Source organism: Panulirus ornatus, chromosome 26 (genome assembly GCF_036320965.1).
Source record: "Panulirus ornatus isolate Po-2019 chromosome 26, ASM3632096v1, whole genome shotgun sequence".
Lineage (NCBI taxonomy): Eukaryota > Metazoa > Arthropoda > Malacostraca > Decapoda > Palinuridae > Panulirus > Panulirus ornatus.
In genome coordinates, this window is record NC_092249.1 from 5,621,490 (window position 1) to 5,641,928 (window position 20,439).

At 36.1% G+C, this 20,439-nt stretch overlaps 1 protein-coding gene across 18 annotated transcripts in view; it reads right to left on the reverse strand.

Annotated features, from left to right (window-relative positions):
• unc80 (unc80, NALCN channel complex subunit) overlaps positions 1–20,439 on the reverse strand; it is a 283,207-nt gene that overhangs the window by 174,047 nt on the left and 88,721 nt on the right. For 13 of the 18 annotated variants that reach the window (XR_011714624.1, XM_071677907.1, XM_071677910.1 and 10 more), the window contains 5 exons: positions 14,073–14,102; positions 6,394–6,471; positions 3,959–4,079; positions 2,334–2,504; positions 1,476–1,705 (listed from right to left, as the gene is read on the reverse strand). Coding sequence is in view for 17 of the 18 variants with exons in the window: in XM_071677907.1 (XP_071534008.1) it covers positions 1,476–1,705; positions 2,334–2,504; positions 3,959–4,079; positions 6,394–6,471; positions 14,073–14,102 (630 nt within the window). In the remaining variant the exon portion in view is untranslated. The remainder of the gene's footprint in view (positions 1–1,475; positions 1,706–2,333; positions 2,505–3,958; positions 4,080–6,393; positions 6,472–14,072; positions 14,103–20,439) is intronic. The other 5 variants (XM_071677920.1, XM_071677911.1, XM_071677918.1 and 2 more) reach the window with 3 other exon arrangements.

The following is a 20,439-nucleotide window of genomic DNA, read 5'->3' on the forward strand; positions in this document are numbered from 1 at the left end:
AATCATCAGTCCTTTTTCAGCACATAAATCTACAAGCTCTTCACCATTTCCATTTACAACACTGAACACCCCATGCATACCAATTATTCCCTCAACTGCCACATTACTCACCTTTGCATTCAAATCACCCATCACTATAACCCGGTCTCGTGCATCAAAACCGCTAACACACTCATTCAGCTGCTCCCAAAACACTTGCCTCTCATGATCTTTCTTCTCATGCCCAGGTGCATATGCACCAATAATCACCCACCTCTCTCCATCAACTTTCAATTTTACCCATATTAATCGAGAATTTACTTTCTTACATTCTATCACATACTCCCACAACTCCTGTTTCAGGAGTATTGCTACTCCTTCCCTTGCTCTTGTCCTCTCACTAACCCCTGACTTCACTCCCCAGACATTTCCAAACCACTCTTCCCCTTTACCCTTGAGCTTCGTTTCACTCAGAGCCAAAACATCCAGGTTCCTTTCCTCAAACATACTACCTATCTCTCCTTTTTTCACATCTTGGTTACATCCACACACATTTAGGCACCCCACTCTGAGCCTTCGAGGAGGATGATCACTCCCCGCGTGACTCCTTCTTCTGTTTCCCATTTTAGAAAGTTAATACAAGGAGGGGAGGATTTCCGGCCCCCCGCTCCCGTCCCCTCTAGTCGCTTTCTACGACACGCGAGGAATACGTGGGAAGTATTCTTTCACCCCTATCCCCAGGGATAATATACATATATATATACATATACACACACACACACACACACACACACACGCACACACATAATCTCATATAATCTTATCTTTCTCCTTTCACACACTCTCTTAAACTCTGCTAACACAAACTCCCAAACTTTGGTAAGAGAATTGAAAGCTTAAACCTAAATTAGAATATACACCTGTAGTCTGATAAACTTACTTAAAAAGAAAAAACTCTAACTGAGATGGTCCAAAAAGGAAATCAAAATGGTACCAAATATAAAAGAACTGATATACAGGGAAAATTTACAGGTTGCAAAGTTGCCCATCATGGGAAGAAGAAATATAAAGGAAAAAACTAAAACCTTCACATTTCTAAATGAATTTGATGATGTAAACAGTGAACAGGTCACTGAATGACATAATGAATGTGTAACCAAAGAAAGCAGCAAGAAATTTGTTGAAAAATTTTAAATACCTTTAATAATATCAATTATGAACAAATGGAATAAGCTATATAACAAAGCTGTGAATGCTAAGAGTATATATCAGTTTAAAAAGTTCCACACCGGTCAAGAATGTTAAAAAAAACGGGCCCATGAGCATAGAACTCCCTCTCCTAATGGTGCATAATGGTAATTACAAAAATATGATCATGCAAGCTTATCTCAATAAAAGTATGTGCCCAGAATAGAATAACAAACACTTGAACCTCTAACATCAGTAAATAGCTTTGCTGAACAGTATTCTTAATAAGCAAGACACTGATATTATACCTGACAATTGTGTCCATAAATATGAAGTGAGGCTTCTGTTCCTTGGTTTTCTCTTGAGGTTTGGAATCATCATCCCCCCTTTCATCATCTTTATCCTTGTCTAGTTTCTCCCATCGTTTGGTTGTCTTGAGGAGTCCCAGGTCCAGCAGGAAATCTAGGAGGTGCAGAAGAATCTCACACACTCGTAGGGAGCACACGTGGGCATCCCGCTGAGCTACTGACTGCGCTGCCTGCAGGTTATGAAGAAGAATTCCAATGAAATACCATAGACTTACTATATCCAAAATAACAGAAAGACAGACAGTTATAAATGACAGTCTATGATCTACGAGTGGTGGGAGGTGACATAGGTAATAGGATGGGTGGAAAATTAAGAAAATGTCCACCAGGGGTTTGTGACACGACAGGGAAAACTTAATCATTGGAATAATAGTCATCAAATTGGTTCTGCCACGATGCTAAGTTGTTTTCTTACTTGAATAATGTTTTTACCAACAATCTGAATGTTATTCTTGGTATGGCAAATGGATGATGATTCAAAGAAAATCTCAGCTTCAATATTTCATGTTCAGTCCCAGTCACTAAAAGCATCATTCACCTATCCCTCCATCTTGTCCTCAGTGTCCCCTTTTTCCTTGATGCCTCCACTTCTGACATGTATACCCTCTTAGTCAGCCTCTCCTCACTCTCCTCTCCATATGTCTACATCTCATCAGTATACCCTTGACAGCTCTTCATTTACTGTCTGGCCTTGATGAGGAATTTTGTCTGTAACTGGAGCCTTCAAGATCAAAAGCCCATATCTTCTGGTGTAAGCTTGATTAAACAATTAAAAGTACACATATAGGCAAATTTTACCTTAAGGAGGACATGGAGATTAATGTGACCATCACGAGTGATATAGTGTGTGGAGCCTGGTGCCTCAACAGCCTCCTCATGTGAATACTGTATGTTGGAGTCTGTCTGAGAACGTGACAGAGGAGGTCTCTGATAGATAACTTGACCCTCAACACTTCCACTCTGGGAGGCCTGAAAGTGAATACAGAAAAATGTAAATGACATCATATGTGAAAGTACTCATATAGGCACACAAAAATACAACTGGAAAGGATCATTTAAGCATCTCGTAGAATGAAAAAAGCTGGGGGCAAAATCTATTCAGTGCTGGAAGTTGTGATATGGAATGAGAGGAAAAGAAATATGTTTCATTAACAGACTTCCTGAGGGCTTAATCTGTGCTCTCTGTGTTTGTGTTGCAAATGCACAAAAGAAACTCATCATTAGCACAAAACCAGAATGTTTAAAAAGCAAAATTTTGTTTTGTGATTCAATACAGGTTTCTTTTTTTCTGAACACATATTCCCCACTTAGCCATACAAAAGTATACAACCTCATTTCAAAAATTCTGTATGTAAACCTAAATCTTTCTCTTTCTTATAAAGAAAAGAGCAAAATCTTTTCTTTTACATGTATAAAAAGGTGCACACAAATTTTTTTTTACAAATTAAGACCAGTTCCTGCATAGGAAAAAACATTAACTGTCGCACTGATCCATCCCAAGTACAAAAGTTACATTCTTTTACATATTGTAACTTTTACATATGATTCATGCAAAAACACTCACAAACATTCTTTGTTTTGCCTACGAATTAAGAGTAAAGCATTTGTAGTTCAGAAAAAACAAATTATTAGATGGACTAGCCAATTCTAAGTACACAAGTGACATTCATTTACATAACTTTATCTTTATAAAATTAGGGGCAAACAAACAATCAAAAATATTTCCATGAATTAAGTCATGCATCTGTAGTTCAGGAAAACACACTATTAAATGGACTGGCTAATCCTAAGAGACGTGTGTGTGCAGTGGGGACACAAAAGTGGGCGTTACATGTGATGGTGGGTGCCAGAGACATGGCAAATCCTGAAAAAGCGTGCAACTACCCACTGTAATCACCAGCAGGTTACTAAGGCCTCCAAGAAGTTATAGTGGCCCATCCTTTGTTTGGACTGCCATCGACAGCCAGCTAAGAGAGCATACAGTGCATGTGTAACCCGAGTTATGGCAGGAAAGCAAATGCTTCAACTAAGAATAGTTGCATTTTCCTATTCTTTCCTCAATCTAGGTTAATAACACCCTATTATAATTGCCTCAATCAGGGGCATCAGCACCTAAGAAGTACTGAAACTTCAGGAATGTAATATTTTCAACAACCAACTTTAACATTCTACAATATTTCTAAAGCTTACTGTTCCCTAGAAGTATTTATAAATCATTTTCATGAAATGCCAAAAGGATTACCAAGTTTAGAGAAATTCCTAATTTCTTTAAATATCTATGACTAAACCACATCATTACAAAACATGCAAAACATAACCATGCCAACCCAAATTATTATTACCTGATCACACCATCCTTGTTCACTCTGTGATGTATTACAAAACATGCAAAACATAACCATGCCAACTCAGATTATTATTACCTGATCACGCCATCCTTGTTCACTCGGTGATGGAGTGTGTTGGGTGACAGTTATGATAGGGTGTGTTGTACCTATCATCTGTGGGAAAGCTCGTCTATCTGGTCGTCCTTCACCCACATACCTGAATTAGTGGCCTCAATGTTAGCATCATTAGCTTTAACCAGCAGAATCATATACCACTTATACGAATCCCCTAATGCGACTAGTTTGCCAGCCAAAACCCAACCCAGCAGTGGCATGGACTGTATATTTCAAATCCCAGTCACTTTACTTCCTATTAGATATTTCAATGCATTGTCATATCTAATGGCACATGGTCAAATTCAATATACATGGCCAAAAACTGATTAAAACAAATATTGGTCATACCATCCCTGTACACAAAATAACTATCATTGCTGCAGCCCCTACATTTGAAGAATTTAAAGGTTTGTCTGCTTTAACACTGCTTTGTTGTTAAACTCAGCTTTGAAAATAATCTCTTCAAGTCTTTCCCTCTTGTTGCTAATGCATTTTCTAATACTTCCTGTTAGTTCCTTCTCAGTGACTATCAAATGTCTCCAGCATTTCCTTAGGCATTCTGCAACTTCGTTGACCTTTTCCCTAGAGAGTGAGTGAAGTCTTCCTCCTTTATATATATCACTGATATATATCTTTCACCACCCTGAGTCATCGGTCCAATGAAATTTAGTTGTGAAAAGTGCTTGGATAACTCAAGCAGCTTAAGTTCATCTATCTTCAGTCTTTTCTCTTAAACATATTCAGCCTTCAAGTATTCCTTACTAGTAGTGCCTTGCAGTGTTACATCACAGTGACCTACTGTCACTTACAGTGGTCTCAGAACCATTTTCTTTGAGGGTTTTGGGCTTAATAATACATATGATAACACCCATCTCTCTCTCTCTCTCTCTCTCTCTCTCTCTCTCTCTCTCTCTCTCTCTCTCTCTCTCTCTCTCTCTCTCTTACAAATATTTCCTTTTCATCAACATGGCCTTCCAGAGGTTTACATATTTTCTCTTTTAACTTCATCCACCAAGTGTAGCTTTTATTCCTGTTTATGAATGCACCTTGCTGACTGACTGTTAGTACTCTTCATACCACTCTAGGAAGGAGTATTGCAATCATGTAGCCCCATCCTTAAACTCTTAATTAATACCATGTCTTAACCTTGTGCATACACACAAACTCACACAAGCAAAGCACACCCTGGTACCCACTGAACAACCAGTCCTAAAGGGCAGGTAAAACAGCTGGAATGACCATAAGTTGATTGTCTTGTTCTAGACCCATGAAATGTATCCTCATTACAGTTCATGGAAATCTTTTTTCAGCTTAAACCAGACTCTTTCAAGGAAAAGACTAACAGCACATGTCACTATCGCTAACCTTTCTTGATTTCCCAAAAGAAACTTCCAAAATATAAAAAAATTCTTTGGCAATAGTCAGACCACTTCCTTATAATTTCTTTCCAAAGTAACCACAAAAAAATGGAACAAAATAAACTTCTTAATGTTCAATTTATACAATGCATACTACATCTGATTTATCTTTATCTCAAGACTCTTATTCTTTACTTATCTAATCTGATGTACTTGTTTCCATTACTGTTACTGACAGTTGTTCTGTACTCTGGATGACAAACTCTCCTCTTATTCCTGTTGTGTAATACCTCAATACCCCCTATTAGCAATTCCCCATCTCACATTTTTCCCTTTTTTTGCAATACAAATGCTCTCCTTCATTTTCCCCACTTCTCCTTTACGCTAATATTTCCCTATAAAAGTACCAACAGAATTCACAATTTGCCAATTATAAGGCCTGACCTGGTACAGTATGCTACTATACTAAAAGTTTCCTTGAAAAATCTCGAAGTGTATCTATCCCTGTGAGTCCTTGCTACCTCTGAATCACTCCCTCTTAACCAATCACATTTGTTAGTTAACTGATCTTTGTATATTCTTCCAGAATTCTGTCTTAATCTAATTCCAATTATGATTCCATTCCTATCAATATCCTGTTTCAGTTCCTGCAAGTGCATGACCAAACTGGTCTCATCAATTTCTGTCCTAGTTTTTGGCTTCCTAAGAATCCATTTTCTAATTCAAAACTAACTCCTACAGATATCCTTTACTTTTTTAATTAATTCCATTAAATTTTCTATGTGTTGCTAAAACTTTTAGCTAATTCCTTACAATTCCACTACATAGAATCCTTCACCTACTATCATGGACAAAATCAAAGTCTCCTAAATCCTATTACTATTTAGCTTCTACCTCCCTTCCTTTACTCTTCTGTTTCCTTATACAGTTTCTGCATTCATCCAAAGTCATTATTCCAACTAAAGAATTTCTACCACTTTTATCTATTTTCATCTTAACTACCTTCCCTTGTTGATCATCAATCCAAATGTTTTTTCCTTAAAACCTTTCACTAACCTGGTCATGTAGCAGTCCTCCTCACCTCTCACTTGCTCCTCTGATGGTGGTGACTCCTTCGTGTCTTCTTCTGAGACCCTGAAGCCAAGAAATTAATAATCCAGTTTTTCGTGCATAAAATCCTTAGCCTTACCTTTGCTTGGGTGAAGTTTTTACCTCAGTGGTGCATCATAATGTAGATATTAAACCCATTTAATTTCTTTAAGCCTTTACTTAAAAAATGTTTATATATGATATCATTTACCCATTACCTTTCCTATATTCTACCACCATATTTGCCGAATACAAGTGATCTTTACACTGGTTTTTGTCATTTACTACTTTTAGAAACCACGTGGTGCAAATTCAAACGTTTCCAGCCCATACTGTGAGTCTCATGCTCTAATCCATGACTCAAGTTTCTAAATGACAGCTATTGTAATTACCTTAATACACCCCTGTACAGCATGAAGTCCTCATGCCAAATCTTGTTGAAGAGTCACAAAACCAATATTTCATATCATATTCCTTATGGTACTCATCATAATGGCAGTTCATTTTACTCAGCAAAACATATTTTTTTCTTATTCTTTTACCAATAAATGAATATCCACTCATTCAAAAAAACAACTGCTGCTCTACAAGTGCAGGAATGTGCATGCATAAGAATGTATAACTGTGTGTGCATGTGCGTGTGTGTGTGTGTTTGTGTGTGTGTGTGTGGAGTAGGTCATATAATCATATAGCCCCACTTCTCATTTAATTATTTCTCTTCTATATTCTTATAACATTTTCACTGGTCATCATTTGCATCCTCATCACCTGACTTGTTCCCTATCTCCTATCCTGTTACAATAGAAATCTTTTCATCTTAATTCAGAGCTGCTCACTTTTCTCCACAGCTCAGTTCCCTTCCTTCAGGTATGTTCTCAGTTGTAATGTTAAACTCTCAAGCACCTGTGTTTCCCTATGTGAGAAAACCAAACTGATGTAATGCTGTATTTCTGGTACATGAAAGTAATTCAAAAAAAAGATTACTAAAATATATAGCTGACAGTAAAGAAAAAAAAATGATCAAGAATAGTTTGCCAATATGACAATCATAATGTCCTCACATACAGATTTATTTAGTTTCCTACTTGTGAGACAGCAGCCTCAGCATGGTTTGGTTTCACTGTTCCTCACCTTTATCACACTATATGAATCCGAACTGAATTTCATCATCTGTGTACCTGACCTATACTGAAGTCTGCATAAACTCTTGGTACATTTCAAAAATTATGAACATTTCATATTTTCATAAGCTTTGCATAATCCACATACATACTTTGGCATGATTTAAGCCTCTCCCTCAAGTTATTTACAAAGAGAAAGAATAACAACATAGATCAAATTCCTACAAAAACCCGAGTTTTGCCTTGTTTCACTACAACTTCTACTGTAAGGAGAAGGTTTACATTTGTGGGATCCTACCTCTTGAACCTTCTCTGCAATCAAAGTATTTACATTTCTGTTCATATGCTATCCTCATTCACTATTTCCTCAGTCAGTCTATTCTAACTATCCATACTCTTATAATGTAAAGTACTTCTTTACATCTTTTTTTAAAAAGTTTCTTACTTATTTTCATGTTACATACTCTGGTTGTTCTATCCCTACATCATTTAAAGAAATGTTCACTGTCTCCACCATATACCTGGTTTAGAGCCTTAAATATTGTGATCAGGTCACCCCTCAATCTACTTTCTTCCATGCCAAGCAAATCTAACCCTTAGACTGAAAAGGCTGAAAGTACAAGAAGATTGACAAGGATTTTAAAGTTTTGAATTACTATCTACTGTATGATTCCATTTCATCCATAGGTATCACCAGCATTCTAAAAACACAGCTGAAAAAATATCATGCACCACAGTCATCCATAAATCATTACAGAGAGTGTGGGAAGCCAGAATTATACTGCAACTGTGTCATCATCATCATGAAAATAAAGACCTCGTATCAGTGTTTATATCTTGATGTAGAAAAGTTGTTTTCATGTAAAAATTGTTGTGTGCAAATATGTAAATAAATAACGCATAATAAAAATATACTAAAGTAAAAAATATGTAGATGATACATGTGGGAAGTGTAAAATCACGAACAGAAAAAACCATACAGTGTGTAATGTGGTTATGTGCATGTAAAAAGAAATCATTCAAAAAAATATGAATAATCATCATATACTTACATAAAGGACATCCATGATATCTGCCAAGGACCCTCCCTCTTAACAAACCCCTACACTAATATAGAGGAAAGAATATTACTTTTTGGGTATTTTCTTTAATAGCATTTTAAAGATAGGCACACTGTGTGAGCTTATTTCTGATGTGTGCCTCTACCCTTTGTAATACAATCTTTGTTGCCCTCCTCTAGACCTTTTCTATTAGCTCTGTGTTTCTCTGGATTCACAGAACAAACCTGAAAAGCATATTCTAATTTTGGCCTTCCCAAAGATATAAACAGCATAATGAAAATTTCCTTTAATGTCATTTGTTCTCTCCCATTCAGATAACTTTCTGTCAGTCTTCTACAAGTCGGAATCTCGTTTTTTACCAATATTTCACTGGAATCAATGCCAAATATTTTTCCCCCAAAGACCTGCAAGTTTAATGACAACTGCCCTCGCATGCTAAGGCAATCGTTTTTCACCCACGTGTAACTTACAAACTTATCATCATGTGCCATTTTGAGTTCTCATTCTACCCTTTGACTGATGATATCCCAGTGACAGTTACAAGTTGCTTGCAAGTATCCCATATGTGCAATCGTATTTCTAAAAAGTCAATGTGTGGCCAAGGGGGAGCTACTTTTCAGAATTCAGTTACTGCCATCTCAAGAGCCATGTAAAGAGGGCAGGTACCTTGTCACATCTGCCATTTGCCATGTGGGGATGGATGGATGGATGTTGCCACCTTCACTCCAACAAATTTCATTTTAAATATAGGTGATTCATGTATAAAATGAGTCTGTTTTATCACTGAGAATTCTGAGAAGCTGCATGGTTCCTTAGAGTATTTTCATAGTGCTCTGATGGACATGATATTATGATATTATGATTTTGTGAAGGAGATACAACAAAAATCTTTAAGCAACAGCTCTTTCCAAGTACAATGAAACCACAGAAGAGGAAATTTTGGTGTCTTTTGATGTAGAAAGTGGCTACATGAATGATTTCATAACATACACTGTAAAAGAGACTGAAAGCAACTGTGATGATGATTACTTGTCTCACGATCCATGTTTCAAGATGTACGATATGAAAGGCAATTACTGAAGAATATAGTTGTGTTATGATACAACATTATTTGATATAACAAATCTTATTACAGCACAGCACCTTAGTGAATCTGATTATTTCATTATAACATGAGGTATCATGATATAATGTGAGTCTAGCTGTCTGCATGGCATAAAGTGCCAATGCTGCACATGCTAAACTGCCCACAGCGTCAATTCTCTGCTAACATTCAAAGACCAAGGATGCATCGTTTGCCAATCATTCATTTATGCACTTCTGCCCACTTGAGCCAGTCATCACTATGCTCAGGCATTTAGCAAGAACTCCTACAAGTGAACCTATTCAAGATATTGAATGAACTAAAGATGGGTCATGCACTTTAGCAGATGCTCACTGTTATGACGTTAATGAGAGTAACATTCAAACCATAAAGAGGAATGTGAGGAGCCTTGATCCTCAGATGCTGGTTTGGGAGGCACAGAGTTATGTTTCTTTGGTACTGATGAACATGGACTGGATTACTTTATTCTAAAGAGCTGAGTAGAAGTGTATATATGAGCAGACACTTACAGGTTTTCTAAAAACACTGAACTTGAACTTTGTGCATACCGCATATGCAGTTCAGAATTTCTCAATGGTGAAATCAGAAAAAATTACAAAACGGCAACATCCTTAAAGTACCCCAAAGACCTTCACTGATAAATCTTTGTGTACATAGTGCCAAAAAGATATTTATCAACTCAAAGGCCATGGAACCTTGTAGCTCTAGAAACCCCTCTAATGCCACTGTACCACAACAACTTCCTAGGACTGTGCCAACTACTCACGGAATGTTTTTCAATAATGCATTTAAGAACAGCATACTACAGTACGAAACCTGCTCACAAGAAAAACTCGCCTGAAAAGTCAAAAAGTTGTGTTTACCAGATACTATGTAGAGTGCAACAAAGTATATTTTGGATAAAGTGGAAAAAGAAATTATTACAAGAATAAAGCAGCAACAGTACAGAGTTCATATTGACAAGAATTAAGTGCTTTAATCATGAATATGTAAGAATTCAGCCACTCTACTGACTGAAAAAAATGTCCATAAAATAGTAAAATTGTATCTTATTCAACTGTGGATAGAAATATCATAGAACCCTGCATTATCATACACAACTTTCATATAATTTTATCATCAGTCTAAGCATGTATAACTTAGATCCTAGCATAATAAAAAAAACTGTCAACACGTACAAGTTTATGAGCAAATCTATGACCTATCCCTTGCCAATGATCACATGACCCTTGCCTTTGGTAGTCACATTTCTGACGATCTTCCTGCCTGACCCTTACCTGATATATATATATATCATATATATATATATATATATATATATATATATATATATATATATATATATATATATATATATATTTTTTTTTTTTTTTTTTTTCATACTATTCGCCATTTCCCGCGATAGTGAGGTAGCGTTAAGAACAGAGGACTGGGCCTTTTTTGGAATATCCTCACCTGGCCCCCTCTGTTCCTTCTTTTGGAAATTTAAAAAAAAAAAAAAGAGAGAGGGGAGGAATTCCAGCCCCCCCGCTCCCTCCCCTTTTAGTCGCCTTCTACGACACGCAGGGAATACGTGGGATGTATTCTTAATCCCCTATCCCCAGGGATAATATATATATATATATATATATATATATATATATATATATATATATATATCATTATCATCATACCATTTGCCATTTCCTGCATTTACAAAGTAGCGTTAAGAACAGAGGACTGAGCCTTACAGGGAATATCCTCACTCGGCCCCCTTCTCTGTTCCTTCTTTTGGAAAATTAAAAAAAAAACGAGAGGGGAGGATTTTCAACCCCTGCTAATTCCCCTTTAAGTCACCTTCTGTGACATGCAGGGAATACGTGGGAAGTCTTCTTTCTCCCCCTTTATAAAATCTACATTTGTTCATTATCCCCGTATCTCTGAAGTGTGAATTATGTATCAGTAGCATCAGAAACAGACGAAGAAAAGCCACATTTGCCCAGATCCATTCTCTAGCTGTCATGTGTAATGCACTGGAACCACAGCTACTTACCCACAAAAGGCCCCATATATCTTTAAAGGCAATACACAGCAATGGTTTACTGCAGGTAAAAGCATATAACACTCTCAGGGTATATTCACTGTACATCTGGCCACTGAGACTAGTGTTTCTAATGGTGTTAGCACCAAAAACCCACCTCAGTGTGCCTCAGGTTATCTTGAGGGTAGATTTTTTCTTCTTTTTTCTTTTTTGCTCCTGGTTGCCATTTCATTTTGAAAATTTCATTCCTGTGCTTCAAGATGCTTGGCTCTTACCTATCTAAGGAGGAAAAAGCCCAAATTCTTGCCTGGAAACCAGAAAATGTGGGTAAACATAAGATTTCTAGGTGCACTGGGCACTCAAAATGCACTCAAGGGGCTTCTTCCTGTAACAATTCCTCAGATCCTTGCCTCATTCAGGAGATCAAGACGCTATGGGACCAAAACATGGACTTAGAATACTTCAGGAACCTTGCCAATTCCATACCCAGATGTTTGCAGATGGTAATCAAGGCCAAAGGTGAGGTGACAAAGTAGAAATAAGTAAGTGTGAAATCAACTCTGACAATGTATGGACAAGGTTTTTTTGGGGACTTGATCGCTGTTTCCAAAATTAGCAAAGTAGCACCAGGAAAAGATGAAAACAGGCAGCATTTGCTGAAATCAATTTTTTAGCTATCATGTGCAATGTACTGAAACTACAGCCGCTTACCTAAAACCAGGCCACAGAGACCTTTCCATGGTTTCCCCCAGTCTTTTCACATGCCCTGGTTCAGTCCACTGACAGCACGTCAATATTTTTGTCTACTACTACTTTTTTTTCTTTTTTTCAAACATATTTGTAATTTTCCACATTAGCGAGGTAGCATTAAGAACAGAGGACTAATCCTTACAGGGAATATCCTCATTTGGCTCCCTTCTCTGTTCCTTCTTTTGGAAAATTAAAGAAACGGAAGGGGAGGATTTCCAGCCCACCGCTCCCTCCCCTTTTAGTAGCCTTCTACGACACGCAAGGAATACAGACCACTGACAGCACATCAATATTTTTCTCTACTACAAATTATTCCCTTATTTTCACATGCTAGAATGTTGCATCTCATTTGCTCCAGTTTTCACCTCAGCTTGCATTATATACAATAGTGTTATTCACTTCCTGTCCTTAGGTATGCCACTTTCCTTCCCTACAATTTAATTTGCATAGAAGCCTTTATGTACATGCTAAATCTGTATCAGCACATGCTACGTGAGTCAGATCATGGAAAACTATTGTAACACACGACTAGATAACACAACTGTTTATGGATGCAATAGCAATACTTTTAAATTTCCTATTAACATTATTTCAGTAATTATCTGATGCACTTAAAAGGTTAAAACTGTCAAAATTAATACAGTTGTGAATATCAAGATGTTGCAACTTTTTCTATTTCATTAGGTGCTACAATAAACAATACTTAATTTAGGAATTAGAAAACTCCAAATTTTCCATTTGGATGCTAAACTTTAAAAATACTGATAATTGTGCTATACAGAAAAACCTTTAAATTTCAGTTGCTTATTTTCCAGTATAATAAATTTATACAAGCAAGTTATGTTGTATCATAGTACTAAGCGCATATTTAGTGTCTCATTTATCCAATGCTACCTACCATAAAAGTAATCTTATGATTACAGTTTTTATTCTGCATTTCAATTTTCATGCATATCATTACTGTACCTACATGCAATAGCAAATGCAGGTCCTACTAGCAAGATTAAGGTGGCTTGAGCATTATTTTCCCAAAAGCAATACAAATCATGCTTGTATGAAAAGTGCGAACCTTTTAGCATGCAAGATAAATCAAAAGAATAAAGAAGCATAAAAGTTGTTAAATGTAAGACATAAGGTAAAGGTCACTGAACTGGAGAAGCTTATATGATGCATTTGTAATCAAATAATAAGAACTGTACTAAAAACTTTCTTTTAAAGCACCACTATTGATGAGACTAATATTTCTTATACTAAAAAATTATATAACAAATTTTATAGAAGTGCTCATAAATCATGTATGATAACTGACAGAAGACTATTGTATACAAATACAAAATAAATTGAAAATATATCAAACAGGGTCCCCTTTAATGGTAAAATGATTTCCTTAAAAAGTGTATATAGGGCACATAAAAAGCAAGGAGACTGACAATCTCTATCATTTACCAAAATTTAGACTGATTCACAATAAAATATTCAAGATATAATGTTGCAAAAATATTGTACCCCTATATTTACAAAATGCACATCTGATAAAAACTCTGGAGCAAAATAGAAGTGTTGAAGTTGCAGAGAATATGAGAACTTACCCAAGGCAAGGCAGCTCATCAATGAGGCTGCTACACGTCCAGCCAGGGAGAGAACAAGGAGAAAACATTGAGAAAGAACATGAAGAGAGGACAGTGAGAGAGAGGCTATTAACATTAAGGATAGGGAACACAGTAGCTAAACACAAAACATACATCACCAAGCCTTTTGAATTGACATGGCAAAGCCCTTCAACATATGCAAGGCCAACACTTTAACATATACATGATCAAACCTTTTAAAAAGGAACAATCATTATCTTTCCAAAGATGAGACTGTTCACTCAATATTCAATACCAACTCGTAAAATGCATAAGCCAAACCTTTCACAAACAAATAATACAATTTAAAAAACAAATATGATTTTGTGCATACACATGTCATAAAACTTTAAATCACAAGAATCATGGTGCCCTTAATTACTCCAAATCCCATTATACCTAGGAATGCCCCTGAATGCCTCTGAATAAACACCAGAATTAGGGTTGCCATGGATAGCTGATTAACTAACTTATCTGACTGATCCAATGCTTATGCTGCCAACTGATTTTCACATAACAATGGTGCAGACTGGGATAAGATATATTTTTCTAAGTTAAGTGTAAGTAAAGAAAAGACCTTATGCCTTCTTTTAACATGACAAAATATCCACTTAAAAATCAAACATTACATTTCAGATATCACTCCAAAGTCAGGAAGCAGCAAAACACAAAAAAATATCTCAACATTAAACAAATGGCTGCTGGATTTACTGCCAACACTTTTCACAGTTTTCTGTCAGTCTTCCATAATTGATTATTATTTAATTTTTAGAGTTTACATGATCAATTCAGATACAAAGAACAGAAGACTATAATAGTTGCTATGCAGAGAACAGATGTGTGTCTGTAGTATTACTAAACGTTCATGAAAAGGGTTAATGGGAGGTCTAAGATGAACAGCACAAAATCATGAACTCCTTCACTGTAATTAGCTCTATATAAGGATGTAATGTTACCACAAATGTGTAGGGAAACACAGCAAAAGAAAAAACCAGTCTAGTCAGATGGGATAACCCCCAAAATTCACCTTCTGTGGGAGTGATGCATAACAAGCAGATCTACTTATCATGGTAATCCAGAAGTATGTGACATGAACAATCTAAATCACTTCAAAATACCCTTTATGTCAGTTCCTATAACTACAAAACTTGGTTCTGCATATCTATACCCATTTAATGTACCAGACATTGAATGGGAGCACAAAAGGTATTATGAGCTGCCACACAGCCCACACAACTATTTTAGTCTCCTTTAGCATTTCAGGACAACTTTCCACCGTCACTGGTACTCAATTTCATTCAAAATTCATGCCTGAAAATGTCTGACGTTAAAATTCTATGGAGTTTCATAGAACCTGAAAGGTCTCAGTGCATGAGACCATGCAACTATCTGTTCATGTCTTAAGAAGCCGAAAATGTGGGAGCTTGTCTTTTAACCTCTTATTTCTGTCACTACAGGATTTTGATAAATTCTAATTGCAAAAAGGCATCATTTTGAGCTTGTTCCATGCAGCTACAATTGTTAATCAAGATATATTTGAACAAAATCTTCATAAACCTCCTATTACTTCAAGTACTATTGTGTTCTTAAGTAGAACTGCTTCTATACTTCAAATACCTAGTTTCTCTTAACATTTAGGAAACTAATCAAGTTATTAAATCCCTCTTACTTTCTTTCTTTTTCCTATCTTCTAGTAATTCATCTTTTATTAGGGCATCATCATTGATACATTTCACTGGGCTCTCTAGCATTTCTGTGTTCAAATATATTTAGCTGGTGATGAATACTCAAACTTGGTTTGAACCTGTCAAACCTTTTCAAAAACATTTTCTTGTTAATATACCTTCCATAGGTTGATTCATTTATCTTCCCTCTCGCAATGAGTCATGGTCCAGTCTGGTTCCATTTCATCACATCTTTGTTACTTAAAATTCATTTGGGTTAAAAGTAAGAGTGTTAGAAATGGAAAACTTTCACAGTACAGTTAGAATTAAGAGGATAGCTTCAATAAAGAATGAAGATGTGAGAAAATCATTACAGAGCCACATGAATGAGTCTTTTAGGATGATATGGATATCGAGAATATATGACTTGAAAAGCTGGGCAAAAAGGTATACAGCACTACAGCAGAACATACAAGCAGGAGAGGTAGATCAAAGAAGATATTGCAATATAATTTTTTAAGTTCACTCCTGCAAACAGAGCATGGGAGAGTGTGTGAAAAGGGAAAGTTAATGTGAAAACTTAAGATAATACGATGCAGAAGCAGGACAAGTCAGGATGGTCTGAGAGTAAGTTTGAATGGGGAAAGCCTGAAGAAGGTGGAGTGTTTTAGGTACCTGAGTGTGTCCTTAGCAGCAAAGAAGCATGGGGAATGAATTGAGTCACAAGTTGGGAGAGGGAGCAAAACTCCTAGGTTCATTACATGTGTCTGACTGGGCAATGTGTTGATGCAAGCTTTAGGCCCTGAACTGAAAAAAAGGGGCAGAGGGTGGACATGTTGGAAATTAAATGCCTGGGGACAATGTGTGGCATAGGTTGATTATGTAAGGAGTGACCGTGCAAGAGGTGTGATAGTATGCACAGCACAATTGAGGGAGCTGACCAGAGCATGTTTAATGGTTTGGAAATATGAGGGTGATGAGCAAAGAAAGAGTGAGAGAATCTATGCATCGGAAGTGGAGGTAGAAAGGGGAAAGGGGAGACCAAGAGTAATATGGAAGGATGGAATGAAAGAGGCTTTGGATTATTTGGGCCTGAACATTCAAGAGACATGCAGTCAGTGGGCTGAACCTCAGGATTGTGAAGTGGTAACTTCCACTATTCATCTAATGAACAATGATGGCTACTGTCTACTTTAGATGTGTGGTACATCAGAAAGAGACTAATCTTAACATACTCAACTTAAAAATTTCTCCAGTAACAATCAAATATCAAAATTATTTGATATCTTCAGATCTATGTATCTCTATCTCTGATGCCCACTTCCTTCAGAAACTCCCATCAAAGGGATGGCCATGGCAAAAGAGTCTCCACTTATCCCTGTCCTTACATGTCTCCCTCACATACATTCTTTAGCTATTTATTCAAATATCTCAAATCCAATTTTTCAATTGTATACTCATTTTGTCAACTTATTTACTATCAATGGCAACCCTAATATAAATCCATTTAAAATGTCAATGACATTTATCTAATTTTGGATTAACCAGGGGGAATTAATGCCTTAACTGTACTAGAACATGAGGTATTATTTGTATCTATACCAAAATGGGGCGATTACTTACCCTACAGACAAATATATAAATATATAAAAGATGGGTATTTTGAAAGTAAATAACCTTCCTATTGGAGAATAGGTTTCATCCATTCATTAATCTAAATATGTGATCTTGGCACTGGAGATGGTTAAAAAAGTTAACTTCTACAAAACAGTAAGCTGAGATCCACTTTAAATACGGTGTACTTGAAAATCATTAAAGATTAAATAAACCTAAACACAGACAAGCATTTCTATTCAAAGCTCTAACTTAAATGCTATACTGTACATCCTAAATCAATAATTTTTTCTAATATGCAAAATATAAATTCCTCTTGATGTATGGCAAGAGTTGCTCCCTTCCTGAACAAAATTGGCAAACACCTCATGTCTTACCACACTCAAATTAAGAGTCTCCAACAATTAGCCTCAAAGCTCTTTCACAAAAAAAAGTACTATAAAAGTACTTCTCGAGTTAAACATAGGTGGTATTCAGAGGCAATAACTGGTTCCAAAGGACATGCAAGTATCAAGTTGGACTTAAACTCTGAAAAAAAGTTTCATCATATAATTACACTGGCCATAAAATTTATGAAGGCTTAGCTTTTTTTCTTAAGTCTTCAGTCTCTCAAAAGAATAATCAACAAAACAGAAAACACATAAGTATATTTTTCTAGCAAAAAGTATTTTTTCAGTTTCTGAGTAGAATCAAGCCTTACACAGTTATGGTTCAGCTCTTGTAATGACAAGCATTTTCCCTTACCATACAAACATTATAACAAGAATTAACACTAATAAAGACTAGAAACAGCCTCCACAGACATGAAGATTACCCATAATATACAAAATCATTTCCCACAGGTAACTGTACACCTAGAGAAATCTTGTCATTTCATTCAAAAAATACTACATCCAAGAGGCCAAGTTGGGTAGTTTGAAAATAAATTACCAATGAAACTCACACTGTAGAATAAAGATGGGAACAACAACTAATAATGTAACTAGGAAACAAAATATCATGAATTTACCAGTTCACAGCAAATGACATCCCGTATCATGCAAAAATGTAAATATGATGCATCTTACATCTCAGTGCAACCAGAAAGCAATATATATAAATGGGAATGTTAACAACATACATGCTGGAGTAAATATTCTTAACCAAATGGTAACTCTCCCTAATATAGAGAAGCTAAAAGGTCTATTATTTAGCACAGTCTATCAAATTATCTTGGAAAGGTTGATGAAATATTAGAAATGAAGAAAGTAAAACTGACAATGAAAGACAGAAGATGAATTCTTATTGCTTAAGGATACAGGGTATGAATAGAGAATCAAAGAACCCGGAAACAGTAGATGCCTAAGCAATGGAATAATTTCACAAGCCCCACATGTGGCTGTTCGAACTGTGATGTTTCACATTTAAGACAGTTGAGAATAAGCACACAAGCTCAAATAATAACAAATAAAAGCCCATACATGAGACATTTGGAAAAAAAAAGAGGCATATGTGATCTTTTAACTAAATACGATATGTAACAACATTCTAAGGCTTCTTACTCATCATGCATTCTATGATGATGTCAAAAGACAGTACTATTCAATTTGTATCCCACCCATTGGCAAAATACATTTCAATTCATATTCCACCCAATGGCAGCATACTTTTCAATTTGTATTCCACCCACTGGCAGAATACTTTTCAAATTGTATCCAACCCACTGGCAAAATACATTTCATTTTATAACCAACCCATCAGCATAATCATATTTCAATGTGTATCCAACCCATTGGCAGTCAGCTTGAAAACAAAAGCAGGTGTAACTGCATGCTTGCTCTCCCAAGAGTTACTTCTGCTTTTACCTAATATTGGGTATTTCCTACCTCCAACTGTAGCATTTTCATATGACTGCAAGGAATATTACTTTCTCTCAAACCATTTAGTCATACTGGGTGGAGGCACATGCTACACCAAACAAAAAATTTGCCAAAACTTGGTCCTTACTAAAGCAAATATTCATTCACAACTTTCTCCTTTCACATACTCCCTTAAAAACACTAGCTTCTGATTGTTCTTTCTGGAGACCCCCACCAAAACTGTCCTTTGCAAACAACAAATGATTCAACCTCCTATGCCTCCACCCCTACCATATCATAGGCCTAATGATCACTCTACTACCCTCACATTCACATCTCGCACCAAGCCACCCCTACCATATCATAGGCCTAATGATCACTCTACTACCCTTACATTCACATCTCGCACCAAGTCCATGAACAAATTAAAAATACGTAGTAACATCAAACATCTTTCGTGCAATGCAGACCCCTTCACTGGGAACCACTCATCCTAATCCCTTCCTACTCCCATAACTTAATCTCCAAGTAAAACTCTTCCACAAGGCCTCTCACTACCAAGACTTAGATCCCTAACCCACCTGGAAATTCACCAAACATACAACATAATTTTTCTTATATTTTTGTTTATTCTTTTGATGAAAATAAAGTTATCTCTACATCTTTTCTTGTAAGGAATGTTCAGTCTTTGTAAAAAAAATAAGTAAATATGTAAATAATGTGTATAGAATGTAAGTTATGTAAATGATTTATATGGAATGTGTGTGATCATGCCTTATAACAAAACGTGTGTAATAAGTTTAAGGGTATGCAAAATGAAATCACACCTAGAAATAAAAATCATAAATATCATGTATTTACATATATAATGAGGATCTGCGCTGCCACACTTCATCAATTCAACACCATCCTACACCAACATGGAAGAAAGTACATTACTTTTTGCGATAATTTTTTCTTCGGTATTATATGATATATGCTCTATGGGAATATTCTTTCTTTTCTGACAGAGGAGAAGTGTATTTTCAAAATGATTGCACAACAAAAGGGTCTAGATACCCTTTTCAAAGGTACATTTCATTATTCTCTCCTGGTAGCTCATATTCAATTTTCTTTGTCTACTTCAACTCACTTTAATCGAATACTTTCTATCATTCATTCTTTTTACATCCATTCTGTATCTATACTACACAAGTGATCTGTTTCATTCTA